We start from the raw sequence: 26,579 nt of genomic DNA, 5'->3' as shown, positions 1-26,579 counted from the left end.
TTGAAGTTAAACAAAGCTTGCAAATTTGTAAGATTTCTTTCTCTATGCTTGTTTTTGTTGGGACTTAAGGGTTGTCAACATGGGGAAGTACGTGATGAAATAGCTGTAATAGTTTCCTGTGTGAACACTGCTTCATACTTGGAAAGGATTTGTGTGATTTAGCTTAGCCTGTTTCAGAAATGCTTCTAAAAAGAGCTGGTTTGGTTACCTGTTCTGTTTTAAATTCACATCCTTTCTTCCTTGTTTCACAATAGTTTTTCCATATAGCGTGTGAGCCCTTACTCTTGCATTATCAGCATCCAGGCTTAGTTTTGTTATGGATATTTGTAACCACAATTGTATGTATAAGAAGATTCTACGTGTACAAAATTTCTAGTGTATTTGGTTTCACTGAGCTTTTCTTGATAGCTGCATTATTTATTTCAGCAGAGATCATTAGAATAGGGGAAGAGGTTCACTTACTGTATGAGTTTTGTAAATAATTAGTAAATTCTTGCAGTAAATCAGCTATTAGAGTTGCTCTCCTTCATGAGTGAAGGAGGAGAAGGTCCCACCTTCTTTATCCAGAAGTGTAGTGGCTAGAGCACTATCCTGGGAAATCACAAGTCATTTATTAGATCTAACCCAAAGCTGATCGGATAATAATCACTTTTCAGAAAACTGTGTTGATTTCTTCTGCCTTACTATCCTTTTAATTCTTATTAGCTGAGTCACTCCTCAGCCTTTCCTTTATTTAGTCTATGGTTGGACTTATGGATACTTTTTAGTGCTAGGTTAATGTTGTTAATGATGATTTCATGTGTTTATTTATCTCCCCTGGTACAATGACTCTGTTCAACTGAGTTTATTGACTTCTTGAAGAACTCACCCCAAAACTATGATCTTTTTGTTAATACTTAAACTAAAGGCACATCTTAGAACAAACACAAAGTGAAGGTTATAGGAAAAATCATAATGTAGCAAGTTCTGAACAGTGTGGGATTTATTAGTCTAGCATCCCTAGCATTGTTCATACCTCATGTCTGGAGATGTAGCATTTTGACTGTGAATAATACAGGGTGGTAAAAATGAAAGAGCTTTTGCGCAAAAAGAAAGGAGATGAGGATAGAAAGTGAAGACATAAGTTAGTACTACTATATTTTGTCTGACAGCCTTTACTTGTAGGATGCATTCTCCTCTTCTGGATAATGTCTTCCTTGTTTCCAGACATTTTCACCCTGCTTCTTCAAAGCCCTGTGTATCTCCAAAGGTGTTGAAAAGTGGCTGTGTGCAGTTAGCACCTTGAGGTCCCCTTGCCTTACACTGTATGCTGCATTCTTCCTTGAGCAACACCTGCAGGAAACAAAGGTGGAAAAAAAGGCTTTGATATGGAAATCTCACATAATGCCTTTAAGTGAGGTGAGCCGTATCTGTTCTGTAAGGAGGTTTTTGGGGAAAAAAGCAGAAATTAACAAAAAACCCTAATCAAGCAATATTTTGAGTGGATGAGTTGTTCAAAGTGAAGAAGAACTTAAATGTTTTTTATGGTGAGATTATTGATATTACTTCTTAAAGATTAGCAAGCACTTTCTTAATAGGGATTGGCAAATTACGATATAGTTCTGTTGTCACCTAATGAAAAATGAAATTGATTTGCTAAAAGAGAGAGTATAACTTCTCTTTCCTATACAGAAGCCATGCAGCTTTAACCTGTACTGGAGAAGTTTGTATAATACTGTTTTTTTCATATATAGTTGAGAATTACAGTTAACTTAAAATCTTTCCTTGTAGCTGAGAGTTAAGGGTCCTATATGTTGTTGAATTAGTCAAGTAGGATTTGTATGGATAGTTTAGGGGATATTTTTATTTTTGACTAAAGAGTATTTGGATTTTGATTTTAAAAAACAACCTTTTTGCTGAAATTCATCAGCCATTTCTAACTAGAAGTTGACAAAATGTTGTTATCTACAACATTTCTCCTGGTTATGCAGTGATATGGCTGGATATCACATATGACTTGTGGAACATTATATGTGACTCGTTTGGCTGAATCAGGTTTTCTGGTAAAAACCTCACATCTGCAAAATTATCTCCCACAGCAGTTAGAAACTTCTGAGTATTGCTGCTTGAATGTCATGCAGTTTGTTGGCTGAATTTCTTACCAACCTTCTTTTTATTTAGTCTTAGACTATCCTGGGTATACTTTCAGCACTACCTTCACTTCTGTTCCTAAGGACTCCAACATGATACCTACCCATGTTATAACCCTTTCTCAAAAATACATGGAAACCCTCAGGGTTCAATTACCCCCTTTCTCTCTTCTGCTCCTTGTGGAGTGTGCTGTGCTCAGCAGTCATGATGGAAGAATGTGGGGAGGCAGGCTTTTCTCAGACAGTACTGTATATTACTAGGTCTCAGACCATCCATCACTTCTTGGTTATTCCTGAACTGGTGGGCTCCTGGTCAAAATTTCCATTCCTGGACAACAGGGTGCCTGGGATTTCTCAGCAAATCTGAAATCACTTGCAACACTTTGTTAATTTAAGGTAAAAGCAAGGTGAGATTATTTTACTTCGGAGTGAAAAGCTTAAGAGATAATCATCATTTGGAGAGACATAAAAGCAGAAGTAGAACCATACTTTAGAGCTGCTTGTATCTTAGTGTAGCTCCAAGATGTTGTCCCTCTCTGCTTCGTCTAACTAAAAAAGCTGCCAGGAGACTTAACACCGTGGAGATCCAGTCCTTAGGTGACACCCTTCCAGGTTAGATCCCTGCATGGGGGGGAGGATTGGTCACTGAGGAGAGAGTTTTGTCTGCAGAATCCTCTTGCTACCTGGCATTAATTTTCACAACTCTAATCTCTTCAGAGGTTTTCCTGCGGTACATAACCTCATGCTTAACCAGGACTCCAGACTTTTCCCTGAGGGTTGTTCACTGTTGCAGTCTGTATGGCTTTAAAAATTCTAAACTCCAGTGCTATCACCTGTCCAGACAATAAACAAAACTCTTTGCTAGATGTGAATACAAAGCCTGACAGCTGGTGTGATGTTTTATTTGGCCATAAACAAATCACTTAACCACCAGTCTGAACAGAATTTTTTGTTCAGATAGCTGTAGGGAAGGTTTTTCTCAGCACAAACCCCTTAAAAATGTAGATACTGAGAACTGCACTTCATAGAAAAAAGAACGCTGAAAACCATGCAAATATACAAGAGACACTAATGAATGCAGCTCATAAATAGCCCCTCCTAGAGGTGACTATTGCAGTAACTGAATAAAGATTGAGGGAGACAGCAGGAGTGATGCTGCAGCCTGGGTTAGTGGGGTTAGGGTAGAGGTTATAGCAGTGACAGTCCATTTCCCTTCTCTTAAAACAAACCCCGCCAAACCCCAAACAAATAAAACCAAATAAACCACCCACTTTCTTTTCTTTGTCTTTACTCACAAATTATATTCTTCCATGTAGACAAGAAGCTACTCTTCCATGCAGCTCATTCTTCAAGATTAGGATACAAAAACGTATGCCTAGGATACAAAAACGTATGCCTGCCTTTGAGTGCCTTGGCTTGCTGGGAAGGCAACTTTCTTTATTGACTAACGTTTTTTACTAGTTGAAACATCTACAGGACAGAGTCTCTTTGTATGGGGGCATAGGAAAACACTGACAAGTGATTTGGTAATCACAAAGGAAATTGATATTCTTGGGCTCTTTATTGTGACAGTGTATGGATAGTAAAAATTATAAGCTTACATGTTTATTGGAATTTATTTACATTTATTCAAACTTCTCTTACATTCAATTATTTTTTTATGCTATTTGCCTTGCCAAGCAGGTCAAAAATCTTATGGTTCTTTGTCCTTCACAAGTAGTACTTTCAGCATCTTTTAAAATGCAAACACCAGTTCACGCAAAAAGAAATCTACTTACAACTATTTTTATTTATTTATTATATTCTACAATGTAAAATACATGACATTCTGCATAGTATATTAATTCAGCTTTGTACAGTATGCTTTAAAAGGTGGTGCAGGGAGGTACAGGTTTACATCTAGTAGAATGAACCTTCCTGGGGTAGGTTTGTAGGTTTGTGTGCTTCTCGGTGGCATGTGCCTGGTGCTGGCTGAAATCCTGAACTGGTACTGTGATGCAGTGCTAACTGGTCACAGTGTGTGTCAACTAATGGAGCTGCTATGTACTGCACACTTGTGCACTGTGGCTCAGTTCTAAATGTGTGATGTGGCTGCTGTAGTTTTGATTATTAATGTGGCACATTTCGATTTTACACATAATGTGTTATCAGTACCAGCATTTTTTTCTCTAGGCATCTTTCAGACTGACCTCAGAGAACCCATTTCTAAAAACTTGTGCATCTTCTTTTGCACGTATACAATGAACCAAGATATCAATCACCTTTTATGCTGAGAGATACATTATACACATCATTAATAGCCCAATCGTGCCATATTTTATAGACATGCAAGATGCCATGATACATTCTGGCTGCACTTAGGTCTTCTAAGGAGCAAACAGCGCGTTCATGACAAAGGCGTAACAGATCTTATGCTGGAGTGAAGATAAGATTTGGGACCTAGCTGACAGGTCATCCATTCTCCAAGGGAAGAATGGTCTGGGTAACTGTCCCTCAACACTTAGTAGTGCTGGGATGTGGAGGTAATGCTGGATAACTGTCCCCTGCCACACAGTAGTGGGGTAATGCTGGACAGTCTATAAGCACTTTGAGGCAGGAGCTGTCTTTCTGGCCTGCAGATGTGCCGTATCTGGAATAAGGACATCCTCTTCCATGAGTGAGATGCCAAAGGACTACTGCAGTATCTGTAATAGCAACAAATGCTCCTGATCCTTCCTAGGACTCGGGGAATCCCAGCACTGTAGAAGTGTTTCTCTGGCTTCTGGGTTGGAAAAATGCCACCAGCTGCTGTCAAACTGGCATCTCTCACTTCTTTTTCAGGCCTAGAGGTATTTACAGCCCAGATATTTCCCTGGTAACACAGTCAGCTGGCGTTCAAAGCTAGAATGAGTGGAGAGTAATTAGCACCACTGAGTGCAGTCCAAACTTGCTAGCAACTCTACAGAGCAAAAACTCCTTCCCGAAAGGCTTTAGATGCACAGATCCCAAAATTATAGTGGAAATGGTAAGTGTCTAGCCTGTCAGTCAGACATGACAGCAGTGAGGAGCCCATGGCCATCTGCCTGGCTGGTATTTAGATGTAACCTACTGGTGAAGTGTCCCCACTCTTCGGGGATATTTTCCATGCGCAGAACACAACGTTCATGGGTGTGCCACAGCACTGGGTTTAACATGCCATCCTGCTGAGGATAAGAGCTGCCTGTGGAGAAAGTGTATCCCTTATCTTAAACTATGAACTAGTGTCATTAGAGAGTTTTGAGCCAAACCACAGAAGAGAAATTCCTTGAAAATGGCATCCCCAATTCAATTTTTAGCTTGGCTCTGTCTTGCACCTTAATCCCTGGCGTTTGAGTAGGGGTAAGTTTTGGATGCATGTTTAATCCATCTAGGGGGGTATTCAGAACTTTACTGGACAGGGCCCTTAGCAGGCTGGTGTCACTTTGGAGTTGGCCCTGCTGTGGGTCAGGTAGGTGGCAGCCAGAAGTCCCCTCCAACCGGTATTATCCTGTGATTCTGCGATGCTACCATTCTGTCTGCAAGTGTTAGAGCCATACACTTCAAATCAAGCTTGAAAATATTTCCAAGTCAGCGTTGCTTCTTACTCTTCCAGATACCCTCAGCTTTTTCAAACAGCAGCTGCATTGGAGGGAGAGATGGGAACAAAATCATATGGCTGTCAGAAAGGTTTCTCGGCGCTCTGTCAGCAAGGAGCGATGGGTGGAGACACTTGTAGTTGCAGACAGTAAGATGGTTGAATATCATGGAAGTGACCATGTGGAATCATATATCCTCACTATAATGAATATGGTATGTACAATACTTCCTTTTTTTAGATAGATGAATGAAGCAAATTTTAACTTGATTATGCCACTGATCACCTTGAAACAAGTCTGTAATATTGTTCACTGAAAGAAATGTAATATCATTCATATATATTCATTGAAACTCTGTATTTTAAAGCATTTTTTACCTTATATTTTGCATAGGTGTAATTTTTCTCTGGATTTTAAGCGAGAGAAGTTTCATAGCTATAAATGCTAACACTAATTTTATTTCCACTGAAATTCCCCATGTCTCCTGGAACCTGTTGCTCATCAGTTTGGTAGCTACAGCAACAGAGGGAAATTCTACAGTTTTAAGCATACGGATTTCTTCTCATGTCTGCGGATGAGAAAGGCACACAGGAGCCCACTGGAAATTGTAGTAACTTAGCAAGATCTAAAATATCAGTGCGTTACTGTTTTGGTCACAAATCCAAACAGTACCATATGAGCTATTATGAAGAAAGTTAACTCTGTCCCAGTTAAAAGCAGTACAACTGTTTTGCAGATAAGTATCCTGCCTATAATACAAAGTACATGATGAAAAAAAAAAAAATTTTAACTTTCAATGTCTTCCTGTGTGGCAAGTTTGAAAATGTAAGTTGACCTGGGAAAAGCAACAGTGTTTCATGAGACTGCCTACAGACATGTCTTCTGCTATTATCTGTATCATAGTAGATATTGACCTTGGAGAGTCTGTTGAGGATGTCTTCTATGTCGTTATCATGGTACGTGTGTAATGTATGTGAAATTAATCACAGTGCAATTCTAGCTATGGTAACCGATCTGTCCCTTATGTTTATACAGTGTGTTCCCACCTGTGCCCTGAGCAGTCTGACTCGCTACTGAGGCAGTGAGCCTGATTAAACAGACACAAAGCTGATTTGAGCACGTGAGATTTTGTCCACACAGGGAAAATATGGGGAATAAAACCCTGTCATGATCAGATTCAGGAATAAACAAACAATATTTTCTATGTGGTCTGTACCTGAGATATTAGGGTTACTAACAATGATTCAATTTTCAGTCTTGATACCTTGAAAAAGACCCATATCCAAATCAGACCTTTGTAAACACAATTTCAACTTCATTTTGGTAATTTCTTCTTTAATGGTCTTCTCCAAAACAGTTTTGTCCCAAACACAATCCGTTTTGTCCATTCATATTTCTTGTGATATGTGGCAGAGCTCACATACAGATACGTTATGACTATCTTCTGTTCTGATTCCCTTTCCTCCTGCTTAATTCAGCATTGTGATGATGTTTATGACATTTGGGTCAAATTTTTGCTGAGTTCAGTTCTTGCTCTTTTTTTATGTGGATTCTTTTTTTAATGGATTCATTGTCTTTGCTTTTGTTCTTATCATCCTCTTCTGTGCTGTGAAAACACAAGAGTATCCATCATTTAACTGATTTCTTTTTGCATAGTACTGACTGATTTTTGCTTTGTTGTGGCAGAAGGCAATTCCTATCAAATCAAAACAGAACAATTTGATATGCTGTTTTTTTTGCACCCTGAGTGGAACTCTCCATCAGTGTTACATGTCTCTAGATGTTGTGTTCTTTTCTGCTAGTGTTTTTTAAGAACTCTGAAGTTCTTGAAAGGGAAATGGACATAAAATCTTGTGTATGCTTTTTCTCTTTAGCTTATAACTTTTGCCAAATCCTGTATCATCACTCATTTGGCAGAGCTGCCCTTTGCAGTCATTCTAACATTTATTGCATTTCAGTAAACTTTCGATGAAGTGCATTGAGGATTTAAAAAACAAAACAACACCCCCACCCCAAGATGAACAGTGTGCTTGAAGTAAATGTCGTATTTTCTCTCTAAAGTCCTGTTCTGCTATAGAGGAATCAGTTAATCTCATACCTCCTGGCTCTGGCACAGGTCACAGGGTTGTTCCACGATCCAAGCATTGGCAATGCAATTCACATTGTGCTGGTCCGGCTCATCCTCTTTGAGGAGGAGGAGGTAAGGTTGTTATTTTCCTCAAAATGTCACTTATAAAACTTGGGAGTTCAATGCACTGAGCTATAATTATGGAGAGGAGGGTTTATTTGCATAAAAATGTGTTCATTTTACTCTTCTATTAATCTTTGGCATGTCTGTTTTTAGAATAAATGCTGCCCTGCATAGCAAAGTATTTAGCTGATGACTTCAGGTATTTCTGCATAAAATCACTAAGGAAAATGTAATTAAGACAGGCAAATTAGGAATGGGGAAATGGAATCTCCTCAGTGTCAAAAGACCATGGGATATCAAGGAAGACTAGATGAGAAACAGAAATCATGCATCGTGTCTCAGAATTTAATTACCTAGCATTATCTGAAATGTATTATAAAATGTAATGCTAGAGTATTTGTGGGTCTCTGAAGAAGTAAATCTGTTATTGTGCAGCTCAAACACACATTTTTCTTTTTAGATCTCTTTCAAAATGAAAAAATGAGGACTAAGTAAATGCTAATTGCTGTAAACTAGCTGTATATTGGTAGTTTCCAATGTGTCTCATTCACAAATATGTTGCTACATGCTTAATACATGCTGATTGTCATAATTTTATAGTTCTTTTTAAAACACTGTGCATGACATAGCTTGCTCTGACTGCAAGAAGACATTAAGGGGATTTTCTCAGTGGTTTATGATTTATAACCACAAGCCAGATGGTCCCAATGCTGTTGAAGGCAGTGAACCAAGCCATGCGGCCACGCTATGTCTTCTGAAATAATTAGTAGGATAGAGTCTATCCTTATAGCTCTCAGTGTAAGAATATGCAGGCCAAAAACTGTAGTTCGCATCTTAACAGGACAATTAGGACCTGAAGTCCATGGTGACCTCCAATTAAGTTTACTTGCTAAATTTCTGTGACTGTTTTGATAATAAACCATGGATTTCTGTTCAGTTGAGCATGGCAGTGTTGGAAGCAGCAGTGTTGGATATCTCTCAAAATTTGGCTTGAAGTTACCCAGAAATTACTATCTGGTAACAATGTTATTTAGATGCTTTGTAAAAGGTTTACTTTACTTAAATAGAGTAAACTGAGACAAGATACAATGAATGCCTCAGATCAGAAATGAGAAAATATGTTTCTGAATGAATTTATTTTGCATACTTTGTATTTGAGAAGAAATTTCAGTAACTTGCATGTATACTATATAATAATAAGATGAGGAAGAAACATCTGTGACCACATTGTTTCTCTTTGGAATTGAAAAATATTGTGAAAGAAATACACCCTTAGAAGCATAATTGTTCCCTGAGCATGATACTGTTCACATAACATTGAGTGACAAACTTGAGCATGAAGTCCCCCACTAATTAGTCTTTACCTTCTCTATAGAGGAAAACTTGCTTTCAAGAGAATATAAAATGTTTGTTTGAAAGTTTCAATTCAGTGTTGGATCTTGTGAAGGTCACCAAAAAATATGTACATTTCTGCATTTTATTTTTCCTTTAGCTGCACCAATTACAAAAATGTCAACATTTTAACTTAATATTCAATGTTAGATAAATAGATGTCATTGTTCCTAATGATGGCTCTAGCTTTAGGCAAAAGCATAATCAATTGCATTTCAAAGATTACCCAGCTTCACAGCTAAGGTCACTGACATGTTATTGCAATGCACTGTGGTCTTTACAATAGTATTTTCCTACATTTCCCATTAGCAAGGCTTGAAGATAGTTCACCACGCTGATAAGACACTAGCCAGCTTCTGCAAATGGCAGAAGAGTGTCAATCCCAAGAGTGACGTCAACCCTACGCACCATGACGTGGCCGTCCTTCTAACCAGGTATGACAGCAGTTCAGCGGCTGTGACTGGCTATTGTTTAGTTGTGGTTTTTTTGGTGATGATATTTTTTTATAGGCTCATGCCATCATTTACTTCATCCTGCATAGAACCCAGTAAAGTGGTCTGATGAAGTCGTGCTGTTTCTGAAGCACAGTGTTAATGCAAAAATAACCTAGTGTGAGCATGTCTGACACTCATACAGGCAGACAATATGAGCTATATTATAAAAATGTGGTTAAAATTAGACCTGCTGTAACTCTTAAAGGGATTGTTTTTCATTTGTTTTTGAAGTACATATAACACTTTATGTATGCATGTGGGTGTTTTATTAGAGATGCATCTTAGTCAGGAAATTGAGATCTGTATGTCCTGAGAGGTTAGCAATTTGCAGAGCTCAGGTAATTTCCCCCACTTGACCTTATCTCATTTTGTGCTCAGTCACTTCTCTATTCTTCTTTGAGGCAATATACCAAAACAATGTAACATGTAGATTAACAACTCCATAATGACAAATCCTAAAGTAATACACAGGTGCAGCTCAGAATGGAAGAGTATGTTGCAAACACAATACCATTTATTTTTAAGCTTTAAAGTGTATGATTTTTAAATATTATCTCCATATTTAAGGGGACACAAAATATTTTTTTACATATGAGCAAGGGAGGCACAGAAAACTTAAAGGTGATGTCTAGGGTTACACAGGGAGTTTGTGGCAGGCCATGAAACAGAACTCCTACGGGTCTGTAAAAATGGATCCAATCTGCACACAAATGAGAGAAAAAATTTGGTCTAAGGTCTGCAAAAAAAAGTCCTGAGTTAAAGTCTGTCAGAAAAAAACCCAACACAATCCCCCCCTCCTCAAGTGGTGCAGTAAAGGAAAGAGTCAACAAATCTTAAAATAAGAATGAGAAAAAGAACTCTTACAATAATGCATGGTTTGCCTCTCCAAATAAACAGGCTTCAAACAGTTCACTTGAATGAAGCTGAGGTATGGTGAGTTTAATAAACCATACCACAAAACGCTGTCAGAGGTGGAGGTTTTAAAACTTTTCCTTATGCAACTTGACAGTAAACATACATATTTAGGCACTGCAGCAACATAAATATTGGCTACAAATTATAGCAGTATAATATGATAGTAGCAGAACAAGTGCATATTTTTTACATATACGTTTGCAAAAATGTTAACACTATGCTTTGCTGAAAATGCAAATTAACACTGATACATTATAAGATGGAGACTTACGACCCCATGCAAGTACCACTCTACAGTTGGTTTTAAGCTCTTTTGTGCACGTCTCTTTTGTGATTCTAGAAAGGACATTTGTGCTGGCATGAATCGTCCATGTGAAACCTTAGGTTTGTCTCATCTGTCAGGCATGTGTCAACCTCACAGAAGCTGTAACATCAATGAAGATTCTGGCCTTCCGTTGGCTTTCACTATTGCTCATGAACTTGGACACAGGTATAGTTGAAAGTGAAGGGGGAACCTAGCTGAGTTTAATTTATTATTTGCATGTTAATACTCAAATTGTCAGACAGAAACAGGAAAAGGAATGAGTTAATGTCTCTATTATTAAAATCAAAACTGTGGTTTTTTTTCTAAGCAAAGGAATAAGAATGAGATTCTTAATCCTTTGAACTTTGTTTATATGTACAACTATTCAGTCTGCCCCTTCTAACAGAGTGCTGGGGCAGTACATCAGGATGAAATAATTAAGCTACAAAGAAGCATCACTTAATCATGCTGATATTTCCAAAGATACACTGAATTACTGTGCAATTACTTTAGGTGATCTCCAAATCAATCCAAATAGTTTACATAAAACATACCTGTTTTATTATATCAAGGTATTTCAATATTGCAGATTAGCCAGAAACCATTTTTAATTCAAGCAGTCAAACTTCACAGAAATATCAAATCTTTGTTCTCCTTTCTGACAAACAAATAAAGTAACTTTTGGGCATTTCTTAGTAACTGGCATCTTCTGTAATATTAATATTGCTATTGTGGATACACTTAGGTCAAATCAACTGAAGTTCCTGGGCATTTAGTTTTGGACACACCTAAACTTTTCTTATGATTGGGTATTTTTGCTTGAAACTAGATTTCTCAGTATTTCCAGTTTCTAAGGGTGTTTTGGCTGGTTATTTGGTTTATTAAACTCACCTGAAAAAAATCTGATTTTCAAATCTGTTTTGACACTGAGCTGTTTTCCCCAGCCTATCTCATGGATACTCTGGTTTGGTTATAATGCCTGCACTTTTCAGATGGACCATGTTGCTTGGCTAGGTGACATGTTCACTGTTGTATCTGCAGTCACATTACTTTCATTATGCACCCAACCACCAGTCAGGATGAATTCTGTATTTCCTGATGGGATATAATAATAATAATAATAATAATAATTTGATACAAAGATTACTCAAGTATTGATCCTATCACCCATTAATTGGCCTTTCTTTATTCAACCCCTCAATTGCCAGGAAGGAAATAGTATATGAAAATAATGCTGAATAATTACAATTGGATCTGGGTGCTTTGGGTTTAGTTACTTGTTTCCCACAACCTCTTGCTGACAGGGAGCTTTTTTTCATTAACACTAATTATCAGAAAACACTTCTTCTGCATAGAGCTGTGTGTGACCTTCTCCTGGTCTAGCCTGGGTGGCTGGTAACTCACTGTCCTTTGGATGCTGTGAGACAGAGTACTGCCATACTTGCCTTTGCAGGAGTGGCGCAGGGCCTTGCCTGTAAGAATTGTCTCCACAAAGAAAATTGAATACTGTAGGGTTTGTTGTTAACATGAAACCATCCTTCCCTCAAGCCAAGTTAGAGTACGTATGTTAAAAAGTTCAAGTATGGACAATAAATGTCTGTAAGAACAGATGAACAAAAAATGAGAAGAAAGCCATGCACCCATTCCTTAGATGAATGCCAAAAGTCAACTCTTCCCCATACTGTCCCTTTAGATGTTCACAGCCTCCTGTGTCAATAGACCTTGTTCATGGAAAAGAGCCTGTCAGCAAGGGGACACACTTGCTTTTATGCCTCAGACCCATTACTGGAGTTGATTCTGACTGAAATCGTGCCCTGCTTTTGGAACATTTGAGTCATGGTAAAATTACATTTTCCAGAAACAAAGTCTTAAGTGGTTTGAACTCACTTTGTCTGTTGTGTGACTGAATCACGACCTGAGTCAGTTTCCACTGCTCTTTCACACAAGGGCTTACACACCTTCAGATGTTAACAGTGTAGGTGTCGACATCTTCATATATCAATATCTTTGTACATTATTATTTCAGATAAACTCCTTCACAATGAGGTGAAGTGGAGGCATGTATGTTTAGTCAGTTGAATCCCACTCAAAGTTTTTTATGTTTATGACTTTTACAAGCTGTTGAATAAAGAAATTTCTTAATAAGCCAGAGAAGCTGGAGAGAACCATGTTGGGAAGATCTGCTATGGAGATCTTTTTGTAAGGCACAGTCTGAGAAAGCTAAATAGGAGGAAGAAGTGGAGGTTGGAGGCAAATTCACTGAACATTCAGTAATTTTGAAAACAATATCTGCCTTTCAATCTATCAAAAGAGATTTAAAAAGAAACAAGCAATAGGGATATGATCATGAGAGAGTGAAAGACAGAGTCTTACACTAAGCCTCATGTTAGTTAAAGTAATACAAGTCTGAAATAAGTGTGATCCAAGAGCTAGGAAGCTGTCTTAGCTTTAGCAGCTTTAATGTAACTTTGAAGTTTAAACTGTGACTCCTGGCCCAACTGTGCAATAGTGTTTTGACTCCCTTAAAAATACCCTTGAGTATAGTCTCTGACAGTCTGTTCTTTATTTTGTGCAGGACAATATCGCTGTACATAAAGGATATGTTTGGAAGCCTGTTGGAGTGTAGATTTTTTGTAGGTTTTGGGTCAGGTCTTCTATATTTTTTTTTTAGCAAACAGGTATCTACAGCCCACCAGGGGAGGAAGCAACCTTAGTGTCTTTTTAAGCACAGTGTGGAACCCATAGGTAGGTGTTGTGGTATAATCAATCAGCTGGAATTATTAAATGTTGTTTTTTATCTCCAGTTTTGGTATCCAGCATGATGGAAAAGAGAATGACTGTGAGCCTGTTGGAAAGCGCCCATATATTATGTCCCGACAGCTGCAATATGATCCTACTCCACTGACCTGGTCGCAGTGCAGCAAGGAATACATCACACGTTTCCTAGAGTGAGTGATCAGGTTGTAGCATTTCTCTGAAATGAGTACAACTGTGTATGAGATGTTTATGAGGAGTTTAAAGTAAATCCTGTATTATTATATTACTAAATGTAGGTCTTTGTAGTATGCTTGAGTTAATTCCCATGGAGGGGCATACGCCAAGCTTATTGCTCACTTAGTATTTGGGAAAAGCTCCATTATATTCTTGTTTTCTGGAAGTGAACTTGAGTCTTGTCATATTGGCTCAGGTTTGGTGCAACCTGCAGCTTTCTGCGGTTATCAGGAAGAAAGAAGCCTTTCCATCAAGGACTCTGATGGAACATCATAGACCTTGCCTTTGGCCACAATGACATGTGCTTGACTTCAATGACTTGTTCAAATTCGTTATGTTCTTTTTAAGAGCAGCAATATGGTATAACTTTAACCAGAGGCCGTGGAGTGCTCTGAAGCCATTCTGCAAACCGTAATGACCTCATGATGTTTCCACTTTGACAAGCTATATTTTGCCTTTGTAAACCCTCCCTTACTAGATGGAGTGCTGTTTGTTAGCAGCACTTCAGCATAACTTAGCTGGAATCTGGAAGTATTATTTCCAAAGGCCATATGCAAAATTACCATTAAGAATTAGATATTGAAAGTCTGTATAGAAGTGTCAAAGAAGTGTGGTTGTAGGGGTTTTTTTAATATGCAATTTTTGTCTTTTAGCCGCGGGTGGGGATTCTGTCTGGATGATATCCCCCAAAAAGAAGTTTTAAAGTCCCCAATCATTGCTCCTGGAGTGATTTATGACGTGCATCACCAGTGCCAGCTTCAGTATGGTTCCAATGCTACTTTCTGTGAAGATGTGGATGTAAGTGCTGTATGTTTTCCTTCATTCTCCTAATAAGAACGTAAGCTCCTTGAACAGTGTGGAAGTGCAGTCAGTGAACCTCAGTTGCTAACTACAAATGCAGCATGCTCAGAGTCTCATAGGCTAGATGCGCAGTGCAGGCATTGCCTAACACTCTTTTAATTCCGCTCTGCAGATTCCAGAAGTGAGGTGTTGCACTGTTTGCCTGGTATTTTGCAAGACCTCTTCTGGATCTGGCCTGATATCTATTGTTAAATGCCTGTCCTTCAGCAGTGGAGTCATTTTGGTTTTAAACTTATAATACTGATCTTAGGAAAATTATTAATGCAGCTTAAATCCCATTTTAAAAAATAAGATGCTTCAAGCTTATAGCTTTCAACTGACCAAATCATTCTGGGAACAAATCTTCAGTTCCAGGAAAAGTTTTCTGAAGAAATCAGGGTTGTGCTCTCTTCCCACATGTCCTGATTTTTCACACTCTTGGTGTTCTAACTAATTAAAGGAAATTTCAGTCCATATACCTTGAAGAATCTTTACTTTCCAATCAAACACCAGATTTTTATGTGGAAATGTGTAATTTACAAAGTACCCTGGGGTCTGTCTCACAGCACAGCAAAACAGTGTTGTGTGGAGATGTAAGGGAGTAGTGTAGTCACAGCAGCACAACTCTCTACAAGATCTATGAGCCACTGCAGAGTAACAGGTTATATTAGCTAAGGTGCAGTGGTATGGTATTTTAACTGTACCTAGCATGTTCAGAGCTATTTGACTCCATACAACATTTTTCTACATAGAACAGTTCAGAAGCAGTGGTTTCAAGTGCTAGTCTAGCTAAGTGATCACTAATTTTCGCTGTGTTTTGGGCAGAATTTATGCAGCAGACATTGCAAATAGCATCCAGCTTGCTTGCCCTGTTAAACACAGCTGTGGCAGAAGTGGTGTTATGGCTCTCAGAAGTGCTGGAGTGTTTTTTAGGCAAGGTATTATGCACAGCTGTGGACTGAGGACTGCTGATGTTGACTGTTTATTCCATTCAGATAATTATATGTATCCTCATCTACTGTTCTGTTAGGGAGATTATTTCTGATTAATCTTCTCAGCCTTAATAGATAACATGATTACCAATGTTGAACTGCAACTACTGAATCTGAAACAGGTATTGAAAGATTGCTTTCATTACCTGCTGTTCCAGTTTCCTCAGTAACTGTAATTTGTCTGTTGGTACAGACAGAAAATTAAAGTGTAATTTTGCAGTATTGGTTCATTCTATCCCTCCTTGGGTTTGAACCTAGTAGGCCTTTACATTCGACATCTCCTGATTAACCAATTTTACAGCTAGACATATGTCAGAAAATTAATTACTATCATCTCATTTTGAATTTTACTGGAAGGCCTGTGTTTTGCAGGTAGCTGCATTGGCAAAGAAAGGAATTGTGAATAGTATAGTCCGCCTGGCATGTTGAATGATCAGTATAGTCAGTTTGTCTAAGAGGTCTGGCTGTTCTTTGCCTTTCCACTATTTACTTAACACTCGCTCACTGACCAGGCTACATGTGTTCAGTAACTTTTAACGTCTGACTGAATTCAATCCACAGATTCTTTTTGGGGGAAGAATCTGCATTTAGATGAAGATGCCCCAGGGTTCAGTGATTACACTTAGCAAAGACTGAGGTTTATAATTCAGATAGTAGTTTCCATGAACCATTTAGGTAGTAAGTCCTCTAAGCATCTTGTAAAGTACATAATATTGTCCCTCTAATAAGGAAAAGAAAAGCAAAATATGGATTAGGGGGAGGAATTTTCCAAGTGGTAGGTAGATCCATAGCTTCCCATAGGACAGGATGTAGGAGCTCAGAATCCTTATATTATTACCCTCTCTTTATCTCCAAAACTTCCACTGACTTCAGTGAAACGGGGTTTCTTTGGACTCAACTTTCTTTAAGGCACAGACCCTGATCTCATAGATTGGGTGGAAAGTGTATACTGTATTGCTTATGATAAAATTACTTGCCTTGCAGTGAATCCATGGTACAGTAATGAATTTCTGGCTGCTACCTCCAAAAGCACACAGTAAACAGTGCTTTTTCTTGTACTGTTGTTATTACAGTATTCTTGAAGATGGAAAAAAGCTCTAGTACCTGGACATCAATATGGAAAAATTCTTGCAAAGCTAAAGAATTTCCTCCGTGAACTCTTGACTTTGAAATCTATAAGTACACCTCACAAAAAAGGAACTGTCAGTGGAAAGCTGTGTTCAGTTTCTGTGCCTTTCTCTGGTATCTGAAGCACAGTGCAGGAGTGCACTTTATACACGAAAAAACACAGAACATGTTCTATATACAAGAGTTAAAATAAAGGATGAATTTCATAATGAAAGAAAATTCATCAGCCAGAACACTTGGGTAGCTCTGCCTTAAGAACCTGACAATGATGGTTTCACAAAGAGTTGCTAAGTAATGCTACTCTTGAACTATAAATAAGGAACTGCAAAACAACCTTTGACTTGTATACATTGCCCAAAAGGAGCTAAATGAGCCAAGATGCAATGCCCCAGACATTGTATTCCAACAGGAGATTTGGAGTGCTTTGGGATGTTTTCTACTACCGACTTTCTTTCCAGTGTTCTAGATGAAAACCAAGGTGAACACACAATGCAGAAAGTAAATAAAAGGCAACTCTCTCAAAACAGACTGTGCCCAACCTTAGCTATTTTAAATAGAAGCAGGTCAGAAACCAGCAGCCAAGTTTTGCATTTCACACTCGGCCAAGTGTTGCTGCCAGCTCATTGGGGCTGGATTTTTGCAAGTGCCCAGTTTCTGTGTTGGGTCCCAAACCTGGCATGTTGTTTGCTCTGAGAATCCCAGTGGGAGCTGCTAGTGGGATCCTTCTTATCAGCTCCTTTCTCTGATGACACTTACAGCTGTCCCTCCTTCACGGTGCTGCCAGCTCTGTTCCCTCTCCCAGTGCTGAACTCTGCAGTTCAAACAGCCTCAGCCAAGACCTGGCCCAGAGCCCCTGGTTTTTCACTTCTGCTGTTCCAGTTGGGAATACACAGTCTCTCTGACACTCCCAGGTTCTCCAACTTGGAGTGGTCTTCCGCACAAAGCCCGGCTTGTTCAGGAATTCCCAAGCATGCAGGGCTACGGCCTGTCAACCAAAAGAGAAGCTGGTGTGCATGTGAACTGAGGAGGGGGCAATAGCCCTCAATGTCTGTCCTCAACCCTCTAGAAAATAGTTCTGATTGAGTGAACAAGACTTGTTATAAGGTGGCTGCAATGTTTATTGCCCTGCTAGCTTTGTTGACTCTCAGGAGTTTCTATCCCTTCTGTGGAGTTGACCACTGCACGTGGAGCAGCAGCTGAAACGCTGTGCTTTTCTGGCAACGTACTGCATTAAACTGGCACCAGTTTCCAAGTATCTTAATATGCAAGCATTCACTAACCAGAGTCCCTACTCTACCACTAGGCTTGTTCCTCTGCCAGCTAGCCTGGACTGCTTCTTTTAGATCATTCCCTTGCTGTCTGCTTGGCTGATGTTTTAAGAGACCTGTGTCTTGATCTCTTTTTCCTCATCCAGTTTTGGGGCCTCCTGGCTGTTGTACTTGGAGAACTTACCTGGCTGGCTTCTCTAACCTTCTTTGGTGTCACTGTATGTTTTCAGACAGACAGGAATGCAAGTAATTAACTTGATATAACGTATTCACTGTTTTGTATTTGTCAAATAGTCCCTCCTTGTCCACTAATGAGGAGTACCTAAATTTGGACCCTTGGTGGTCCTAATTTGTGGAAAACTCTGAACAGCTGCCTCTGGAAATATAGCCCTTATAAGGCTTTGTAAATGGATGTACAAAACCATGGGAGACTTCTGAAAATCTTGACCATAGGAGTTCACCTCTGCTTCAGACTGTTGCAGTTTTCTTTCTTTTCCAGAACCTTTGCCAAACACTCTGGTGCTCGGTGAAAGGCTCCTGCCGCTCCAAACTGGATGCAGCTGCGGATGGAACTCGGTGTGGAGAAAACAAGGTGACTGTGAGCTGTGCTGCCTGAAAGCTCTGCTGGGCACCCTGCAAAAGGACGGCGGAGGAACCATGGGTAGCTCTACCATTGTTTAGTGTGAAGGAGGGGCATCCTGTGACATCTCCATTTAAATTTCCACTTAAGTTTTCAACCTTCAGAGACTGAAATAACAAAAAATTCACAATAACATTTTCCTGCGACAATGACCTTAAGCTGTTTGTCCTTTCTCTTCTCTCTTCAGTGGTGCTTCTCTGGTGAGTGCATTACAGTAGGCAAGACTCCTGAAGCAATCCATGGCGGATGGGGCATTTGGTCATCCTGGTCCCATTGCACAAGGACATGTGGGGCAGGAGTTCAGAGCGCAGAGAGACCATGCGATAACCCAGAGTAAGCTGAGTGCACAATCTTTTCTTACCTTTTATTCAAGATCTTTGAGGTACTTATAACATTGGAAACTCTTTTGTATGAGACTGTTATCAGCAGGTGCCACAGCAAGACAGGCGCTGAACACCTCTTCTTTCCAGTTAAGCATACTTGTGTGAAATTCAGTTGGCTCACCTTTTACAGTCATCATCTCATTCTTTAATCCTTACCCTCCATGGAGCTTATTTCTACACAAAATGAAAAAAATCCTGTTATTTAGCATTCAGGCTTTGCAGAAATAATAGAAATGTTGCTTTAATAATACTGCCATGAATAAATAAACGTCCTCAAACACTGGGTGAGAACAATAGCTAGCAATCTGTTCCTGAGGGAAATCAAGGACTCTCCTTTCATGTTTTGTTCTAGTCATCAGCTTTGTTTAAGCTTCAGACACATGAGCTGATAGGTACAGAACATGAAAGGCAGAATTTTCTAATACATATCTGAGTTAATGAAGACCCTACATCTCATTTTCAGAAATCACTAAGAGGGTGCCTAACAGCAGAACTCACTTGGCTTTTCTGGAAAAACTGTCAAACATTCTGGAAAATATGGTATTTTGGGGGAGTTCATTTGATAAGGTAATTGGTTGTGAGCTCAGCTGGGCAATGTACCAAGCACTTATTTGGGATACAGGGATTGTCTAGATCTCTGTGCTCCATACTGACATGTTTGGGTACTTGAATATGTGAACAGTATCTCTACCCTGCCAAGGATTCAGATTCACCTTGTTATCCCATTGGAACCTGAAAGACATTGCTCTTTTAAAACTATTTTTTACCCAAAATCTCATGTCCCAGTCTCAATGTTCCTTTTCTAGACCACAATTTGGAGGAGACTACTGCACTGGAGAAAGGAAACGCTATCGAATGTGTAACATTAGCCCCTGTCGCAAAGGCTTGCCAACCTTTCGTCAAATGCAGTGCAGTGAATTTGATACAGTTCCCTACCAGAATGAATTCTACCACTGGGTTCCTGTCTATAACACAGGTACGAAGCTACAGATTTTTTAATATCTTGTATAAAAAGTCAAATTTACATTTCTCATTTAAATGAGAAACCTCTATGAGGGCAAGAAGTCATTGAATTGTATGTTTTTAATTAATTAGAGAGAAAAATCTGGTGTTTGTCCATATGCAGGTGTGCCTTTTGTGTGTACACAAAGGCAGTGGTTCTCCTCTCCACACAGAAGTTTTTGCAAAGCTCTGGTGATAATGGTTGTGAGTGTAACTAGCCCAGTTCCTGGGAAGATATTACACTAAGAAAAGCTGTTGAAGTCACATCTATACTAAATGTTTGGGATAGACCTAAACCATCTTTTCCAGTGCCAACCGCAAAACAAGAAGTAGAGTAGTACAGTGTAGAGCTGCATGTTTGGGCCTGCAGGCACCACTGCACCCAATAAGCAGAGCTGTTCTGCTGCACAAATGTGGCTTTACTACTTCCAAACTCAGATCTGCATGGTAGGTGTACCTGGTAGGAAGTAATACCTCAACAGGTTCAGTATTGTACTGCCTTGTATTGTGGAGACAGAATCGATGCCTCTGCCTTATAACTTGCTTTGTAACAGCCAGTTACTAAACACAGGAGTAATAGTTGTTACCGTGTGTTTTAATTCTTGGTGTATGCATAAATGTAAGGTGTAGATTATCCAGTAGAAGCTAGCAATATAATTTTTTTATGAAAAAACAAAACCAGCTAGGGAAGTGAAGCTCAAGATTCAACTTTCAATTTTGTTTGCCAATAGTATTTTTCAGCATGTTCATTGCATTTTCACAGTTAGTGGCAGTTCTGAATAGGTTTCCTAAATTTCAGCTACTGTTTCAATTTCATCTAACAAATACACGATTGAAGATGAACCTGGAGCAGACAGACTTCCACGAAAATTTCTGATGAAAGAAAATACGGTTGATAGAAAAAGACTTTTTCAGAAGGACTCTCAGTAAAACAAACCATGGTAAATGCTAACAGCCTAAGGTTAGTCCAAAGCCAAACTCATAAACCATTTTCTCCAGTCACCTGTCACTGAAATTGGGATTCCAGTCCTCTCTGTTACTCACATGTACCACTGCAGGCTACAGCCTTGGTTCTGTTCATGTCCTCTCTAGGGCAGTGCTACAGAACTGGTAGTTCTGCACATGCATTTGTTGCAGAAGGCCTGCTTTTAAAGGGCATTAAGAATCATGAATCAAATGCTTCCTGCACACTGGAAGGCAGGTCTATGGTGTGTCCATGCCGTATTTCAAATACAGCTGATTGGATCTTTACAGACAAACCACTTCTCTTTAAAATGCTGCATTGTTGAGACTGATATATTTTGTCTGGAAGATCCTGGGTTTCAGTGACCTTTTGCAAAATCCTTCAAATACCAAGGAAATATTTTTTTCTGTGGCTTAAAAAGCTTTTTGACTGTTTTCACCTGTTTTCTCAGCAGCTAGCATTTCAGTCTAGAGTTAGATGTCTCCCCCATGACCTGTGAGGTCCTTAATGTCTGCAACTTCATTCTTACATTCCATTAATAGCATTTGAAGTGTTTTCTTGCTGCTAAACTCTAACTTACAAAAATCCTGGCTTCCTCAGATAGGCAGGCCTTCCTGGGAACTCTCATCTAAGCAGGGAGTTTGCCAAATCCTGTGCTGATCCTTCACCTAACATCATCATTGTATGACTGAGGGTGGGTGACTATCATGGGCACACTGCTTCCAGTTTTGTCCAGCCAGAGTTACCTACTGCACTGAAATACATCTGAGAGTTTTCCTCCCATCTCAGTTTCAAATTTTCTTTCACCTTCCATTGAGTGCTAAAGGAGTCCTGGGCAAAATAACTTCAAACAGGGTCATGAAACAGTGCTCTCTGTGAGATGGAGCAGTTTGAGCCTTTCTTGTGAGTGTTTGCCCTAAACAAACCAAGACTTTAAACAAAAGCAAACCAACAGCCTCTCCTAAACCCCACACAAAAAAGAGTTGATGTTTCAGAGCTCTGATGACTTAATCACCATGTCTACCATATGTACATCAATCTTTGTCAGTGTACACCAGCTTCCCTTACTTTTCCCCATAACTGGTGCAATCCAATTTCAAAGACTTTTCACAGCCCTCTGTTACTACTTCAGCTTGCTGCTGAGAAGGTTTTGACTTGTGTGGTGCGTTGACCCTGGCTGGACGCCAGGTGCCCACCAAAACCACTCTATCACTTCCCTCCTTGTCAGAACAGGGGAGAGAAAATATAACGGAAGGCTCATGGGTCAAGGTAAGGACAGGGAGAGATCATTCACCAATTACCATTATGGGCAAAAGACTGAATTTGGGGAAAATTAATTTAATTTATTACCAATCAAATCAGAGTAGGATAATGAGAAATAAAACCAGATCTTAAAACACCTTCCCCCCACTCCTCCCTTCTTCCTGGGCTTAACTTCATTCCCAATTTTCTCTACCTCCTCCCCTGCAGTGGCACAGGGGGACGGGGAATGGGGATTGTGGTCAGTTCATCACGCATTGTCTCTGCCGCTCCTTCCTCTTCAGGGGGAGGACTCCTCACACTCTTCCCCTGCTCCAGCGTGGGGTACCTCCCATGGGAGACAGTTCTCCATGAACTTCTCCAACGTGGGTCCTTCCCAGGAGCTGCAGTTCTTCACAAACTGCTCCAGAGTGGATCCTTTCCAAGGGGTGCAGTCCTTCAGGAACAGACTGCTCCAGGGTGGGTCCTCCACAGGGTCACAAGTCCTGCCAGCAAACCTGCTCCAGCGTGGGCTCCTCTTTCCACGGGTCCACAGGTCCTGCCAGGAGCCTGCTGCAGCACGGGCTTCACATGGGGTCACAGCCTCCTTCAGGTGCATCCATCTGCTCCAGCGTGGGGTCCTCTGTGGGCAGCAGTTGGATATCTGCTCCACCGTGGACCTCCATGGGCTGCAGGGGGACAGCCTGCCTCACCATGGTCTTCACCACGGGCTGCAGGGGAATCTCTGCTCCAGCACCTGGAGCACCTCCTCCCCCTCCTTCTTCACTGCCCTTGGTGTCTGCAGAATTGTTTCTCTCACATTCTCACTCCTCTCTCTGGCTGCAGTCGCTGTTGTGGAGCAACTTTTTCCCCTTCTTAAATATGTTACCACAGAGGCACTACCACCATTGCTGATGGGCTCGGCCTTGGCCAGCAGCAGGTCTGTCTTGGAGCCAGCTGGCACTGGCTCCATTGGACTTCCAAGCTTCTAGCAGCTTCTCACAGAAGTCACCCCTGTAGCCCTCACCGCTACCAAAACCTTGTCATGCAAACCCAATACAGCTTGTGGTTTATTATCAGGCATTTTAAATCCTCTCATGCTGCACATGGGATATAAGCAGAAAAGAAAATATCATGAAACTTTCCCAAAGCCTCAGTGCACATAACAGTTTTTGTGTGGAAGCGTCTAGCTGAGGACATGAAACCCTGAGCCAGACATTTTGTGACATTTTAGACATTCCGTGTTCCTTCATCCTGCTGGAAAAACAGTAAATTATATAGATGGTCACAATTCTCTCTCCCGGCTTTAATTTCATAGCTTACATAAGCCAGTTCTAATGAATGTCACATAATTAAACACTGTCATAATGTCCTTTTCTGTTGTGTAAATTGCACCTTCACAAGAGGACAAAGACTCTTTTTTGAATAGCTTATGATTTAATATAAGGTGAGATGCAACAAGCAGCTTTAACAAGCAACGTGGCAGAAAAGCAGTGAATGACATCTTGCTGTTACCTAGCCTAACTATATTTAAGGTTCCAACTGAGATTTTTCCCTTCTGTTTTAAATGAGTTTGGGTCTGTTGGGGGACTTGCATAGTCCTGTTCTGGATTTGCCCTGGAGCACAGAAACCCCACGTGCTCAAGCTGGAGCACCTGAGTATCCCTGGGAGTCTCAACATGAAGGGGACCTCCAGGTTCAAGGGTGGTTAAAGCATCCAGCAGCTCTGACAAGGTTATTTTCTGAATTGATTTCATGACCCAGGCCCCTACTTTGACACTTTAGTCAGACTTCAGTGCTAATCTACTTCTTGCCATCAGGCTGACCCCACATTTATTTATTTCATACCTTCTGACAAATTACATTTATCTGAATCTGATAGCTTCTCAGGGCTTAACTTCCATGTAGTAAGCATGAGTCCTACACTGAATCATATAAATACCTTTCTTTTCTCAGTCAGTGCCAGGATCATCTCATGTACTGGCAGATAGGGGTTATGCTGCTAAAGTGTTTTAAATTTCATATTTCTTCCAAAATAAGGCTGTGTATCAAGTAAGATCTGTACTGATACGGTCACAGGGGCTGAGCTAACAGCATGAGATCATGTTTCTGCTGCTACTGCTTTGAAATTAAACTTTCTTTTGGACTTTCAAGCTTGGTTAAAGTGATAAAGTAGCTTCACCTCAGACTTTTTTCCCCTTTATGTCTGTGTTTGGTAATTGTCTTTTCTAATTTTCTTTGTTTTTGATTTCCTCATCCAATTCTGAGTTCTCACAGAGCTGAGGTTTTGAAGAAGCCCACCTCTTTTCTTCCTTGTGAAGTAGGAAAAAATATTGAAGCCTTATCTTCTGCTGGCAGGCACATTAATCACATCCTTCTCAGTCGGGTTAAGCTGGATCCTTCCTGCATGTGAACTCATGGGAGTCAGCTGCGAGGGCAACAAATTTAAATTAGGAAGGGAATATGTTCCTTTCTAGTTGTCTTCATGTTGTTCTGTTTACACTTGGTGAATCTGAACTTCATTATAATATACACAGGGGAAAAAAATCACATGCCTGAATTTTAGAATTCTTACTCAGCTTTGCTGGCTTGCTTCCTCAGTCCCATTCTGATTACAAATAAGTCACTGGGTGCTTATGGGAGCTCTGTGACTTGGGATTCCATTACATCTGGGTTTCTTCTATGTATTAGAGGATTGATCTTGTCCCTGTTCAGATCAGCAGCATAATCTTGGTGCAGGATATGGGCACTATGGATAAAAAACAGGATGTAATTTTTCCAGGCTGCTGAGTGTTGGTGGCATCTCAGCTAAAATCTTATGCTCAGCTAGGAGCAACGCACTGCCAGAAGGATGCAGCCAAACTGGAGAAGGTTTACAGGAGAGCAACATGGAAGTCAAATGATTTGAAAAACATAGTATATGGGAGAGGTTGAGAAAAGCAAGTTTTGCTCTAGAAAAGAGAAGATGGAGTGAGTTAAATGCCAACTACTTGAAGAGAGTTTCTAAGGGTATTTAGCATGCATACCCCTGGGCTAGTAGAGATACAGGTTAGCAAGACTGCATGGCTCGGTGCAGTGTTGTGCCCGGGTCTGGAAGATCCAAGCTGTCAAGATCCAAGCAGTTCTGTGCCCTTGTTAACTGACTTTGAAAAGCAGGACCCTGTGGTCTTATCAGCTCAGTTTGAATGTAGCTCTTCTGCTTTCAAACTTGGATTTGGCATCAAGTTTTCTGTCACTGTACTTCATACTGCAACTTCCCATCCCCTCCACTCACGCAGTACAGGAGTCCCCAGAGAGAGCTGGATCCAGCAGTTCTTCATGTCCATAAAAGGTAGGACAAGCAGAAACAGCCAAAACAGCAGGAGGGAACTTTAGGTTACACATTAAGAAATCTTCATTGCCATACAAGTGGTTAAACATTAGAGCAGCTTACCTAGAGGGGTTGAGGAATTAATATTATCATTGTAGGTATAAATGCAATCCAAGCAGGAGCAGTCTAAGTGGCTTTGATCCTACTTTGGTGTGGAAGGATGGGTAAAACCCTGTAGGCTTTACCCAGGCAGAAATCAGCTTTGTTTAAACAGGAATTCAGTGTGCTTTTTCTGAACAAGGATTATGTGAGCATGGTCATTACTGAGTGTTCACAGATTGGATCTAGTATTTCATGCACATGATGGATTGCAAGAATTTCTGTATATTTTGGCCTAAAAGTTACTAAGATGACAGCCTTTTTGTTAAAGTCTCATCATGAATTAATCAAATTTGCTGAAGTAACTGAAACTAAACCAGCTTCTTTAATGAGTTCCTTCTGAGCAACCCTAGTGCTCATATTGATCTAAGTTCAGTCTATTTAGATTTTCAGGACTGAAATAAGATTTAGAAAATCTGAATTAAATGCCAGTCTTTGCTTTCAAGTTCTTCCATCATTTTGGGAAATGTAACTCATGGATGAAATGTAACTCGGGAAACGTAACCCCCATTTTTAAAAAGGGAAAAAAGGAAGACCCGGGGAACTACAGGCCAGTCACTCTCACCTCTGTGCCTGGGAAGATCATGGAACAGATCCTCCTGGAAGCTATGCTAAGGCACATGGAGGACAGGGAGGTGATTCGAG

General features: G+C 40.1%; 1 protein-coding gene across 1 annotated transcript in view; it reads left to right on the top strand.

Moving 5' to 3' along the window:
- The window catches only part of ADAMTS12 (ADAM metallopeptidase with thrombospondin type 1 motif, 12), a 175,443-nt gene that overhangs the window by 85,432 nt on the left and 63,432 nt on the right, over positions 1–26,579 (top strand). The window contains exons 4-12 of the mRNA XM_009318458.1: positions 5,740–5,936; positions 7,839–7,922; positions 9,615–9,739; positions 11,055–11,204; positions 13,823–13,966; positions 14,663–14,807; positions 18,737–18,829; positions 19,065–19,210; positions 20,067–20,236. Coding sequence (XP_009316733.1) covers positions 5,740–5,936; positions 7,839–7,922; positions 9,615–9,739; positions 11,055–11,204; positions 13,823–13,966; positions 14,663–14,807; positions 18,737–18,829; positions 19,065–19,210; positions 20,067–20,236 — 1,254 coding nt within the window. The remainder of the gene's footprint in view (positions 1–5,739; positions 5,937–7,838; positions 7,923–9,614; positions 9,740–11,054; positions 11,205–13,822; positions 13,967–14,662; positions 14,808–18,736; positions 18,830–19,064; positions 19,211–20,066; positions 20,237–26,579) is intronic.

Source organism: Pygoscelis adeliae, unplaced genomic scaffold, assembly GCF_000699105.1.
Source record: "Pygoscelis adeliae isolate BGI_AS28 unplaced genomic scaffold, ASM69910v1 Scaffold272, whole genome shotgun sequence".
NCBI classification, from domain to species: Eukaryota; Metazoa; Chordata; class Aves; order Sphenisciformes; family Spheniscidae; genus Pygoscelis; species Pygoscelis adeliae.
Note: the sequence above shows the minus strand (reverse complement) of the source record. Positions and strands in the feature narration are given on the sequence as shown.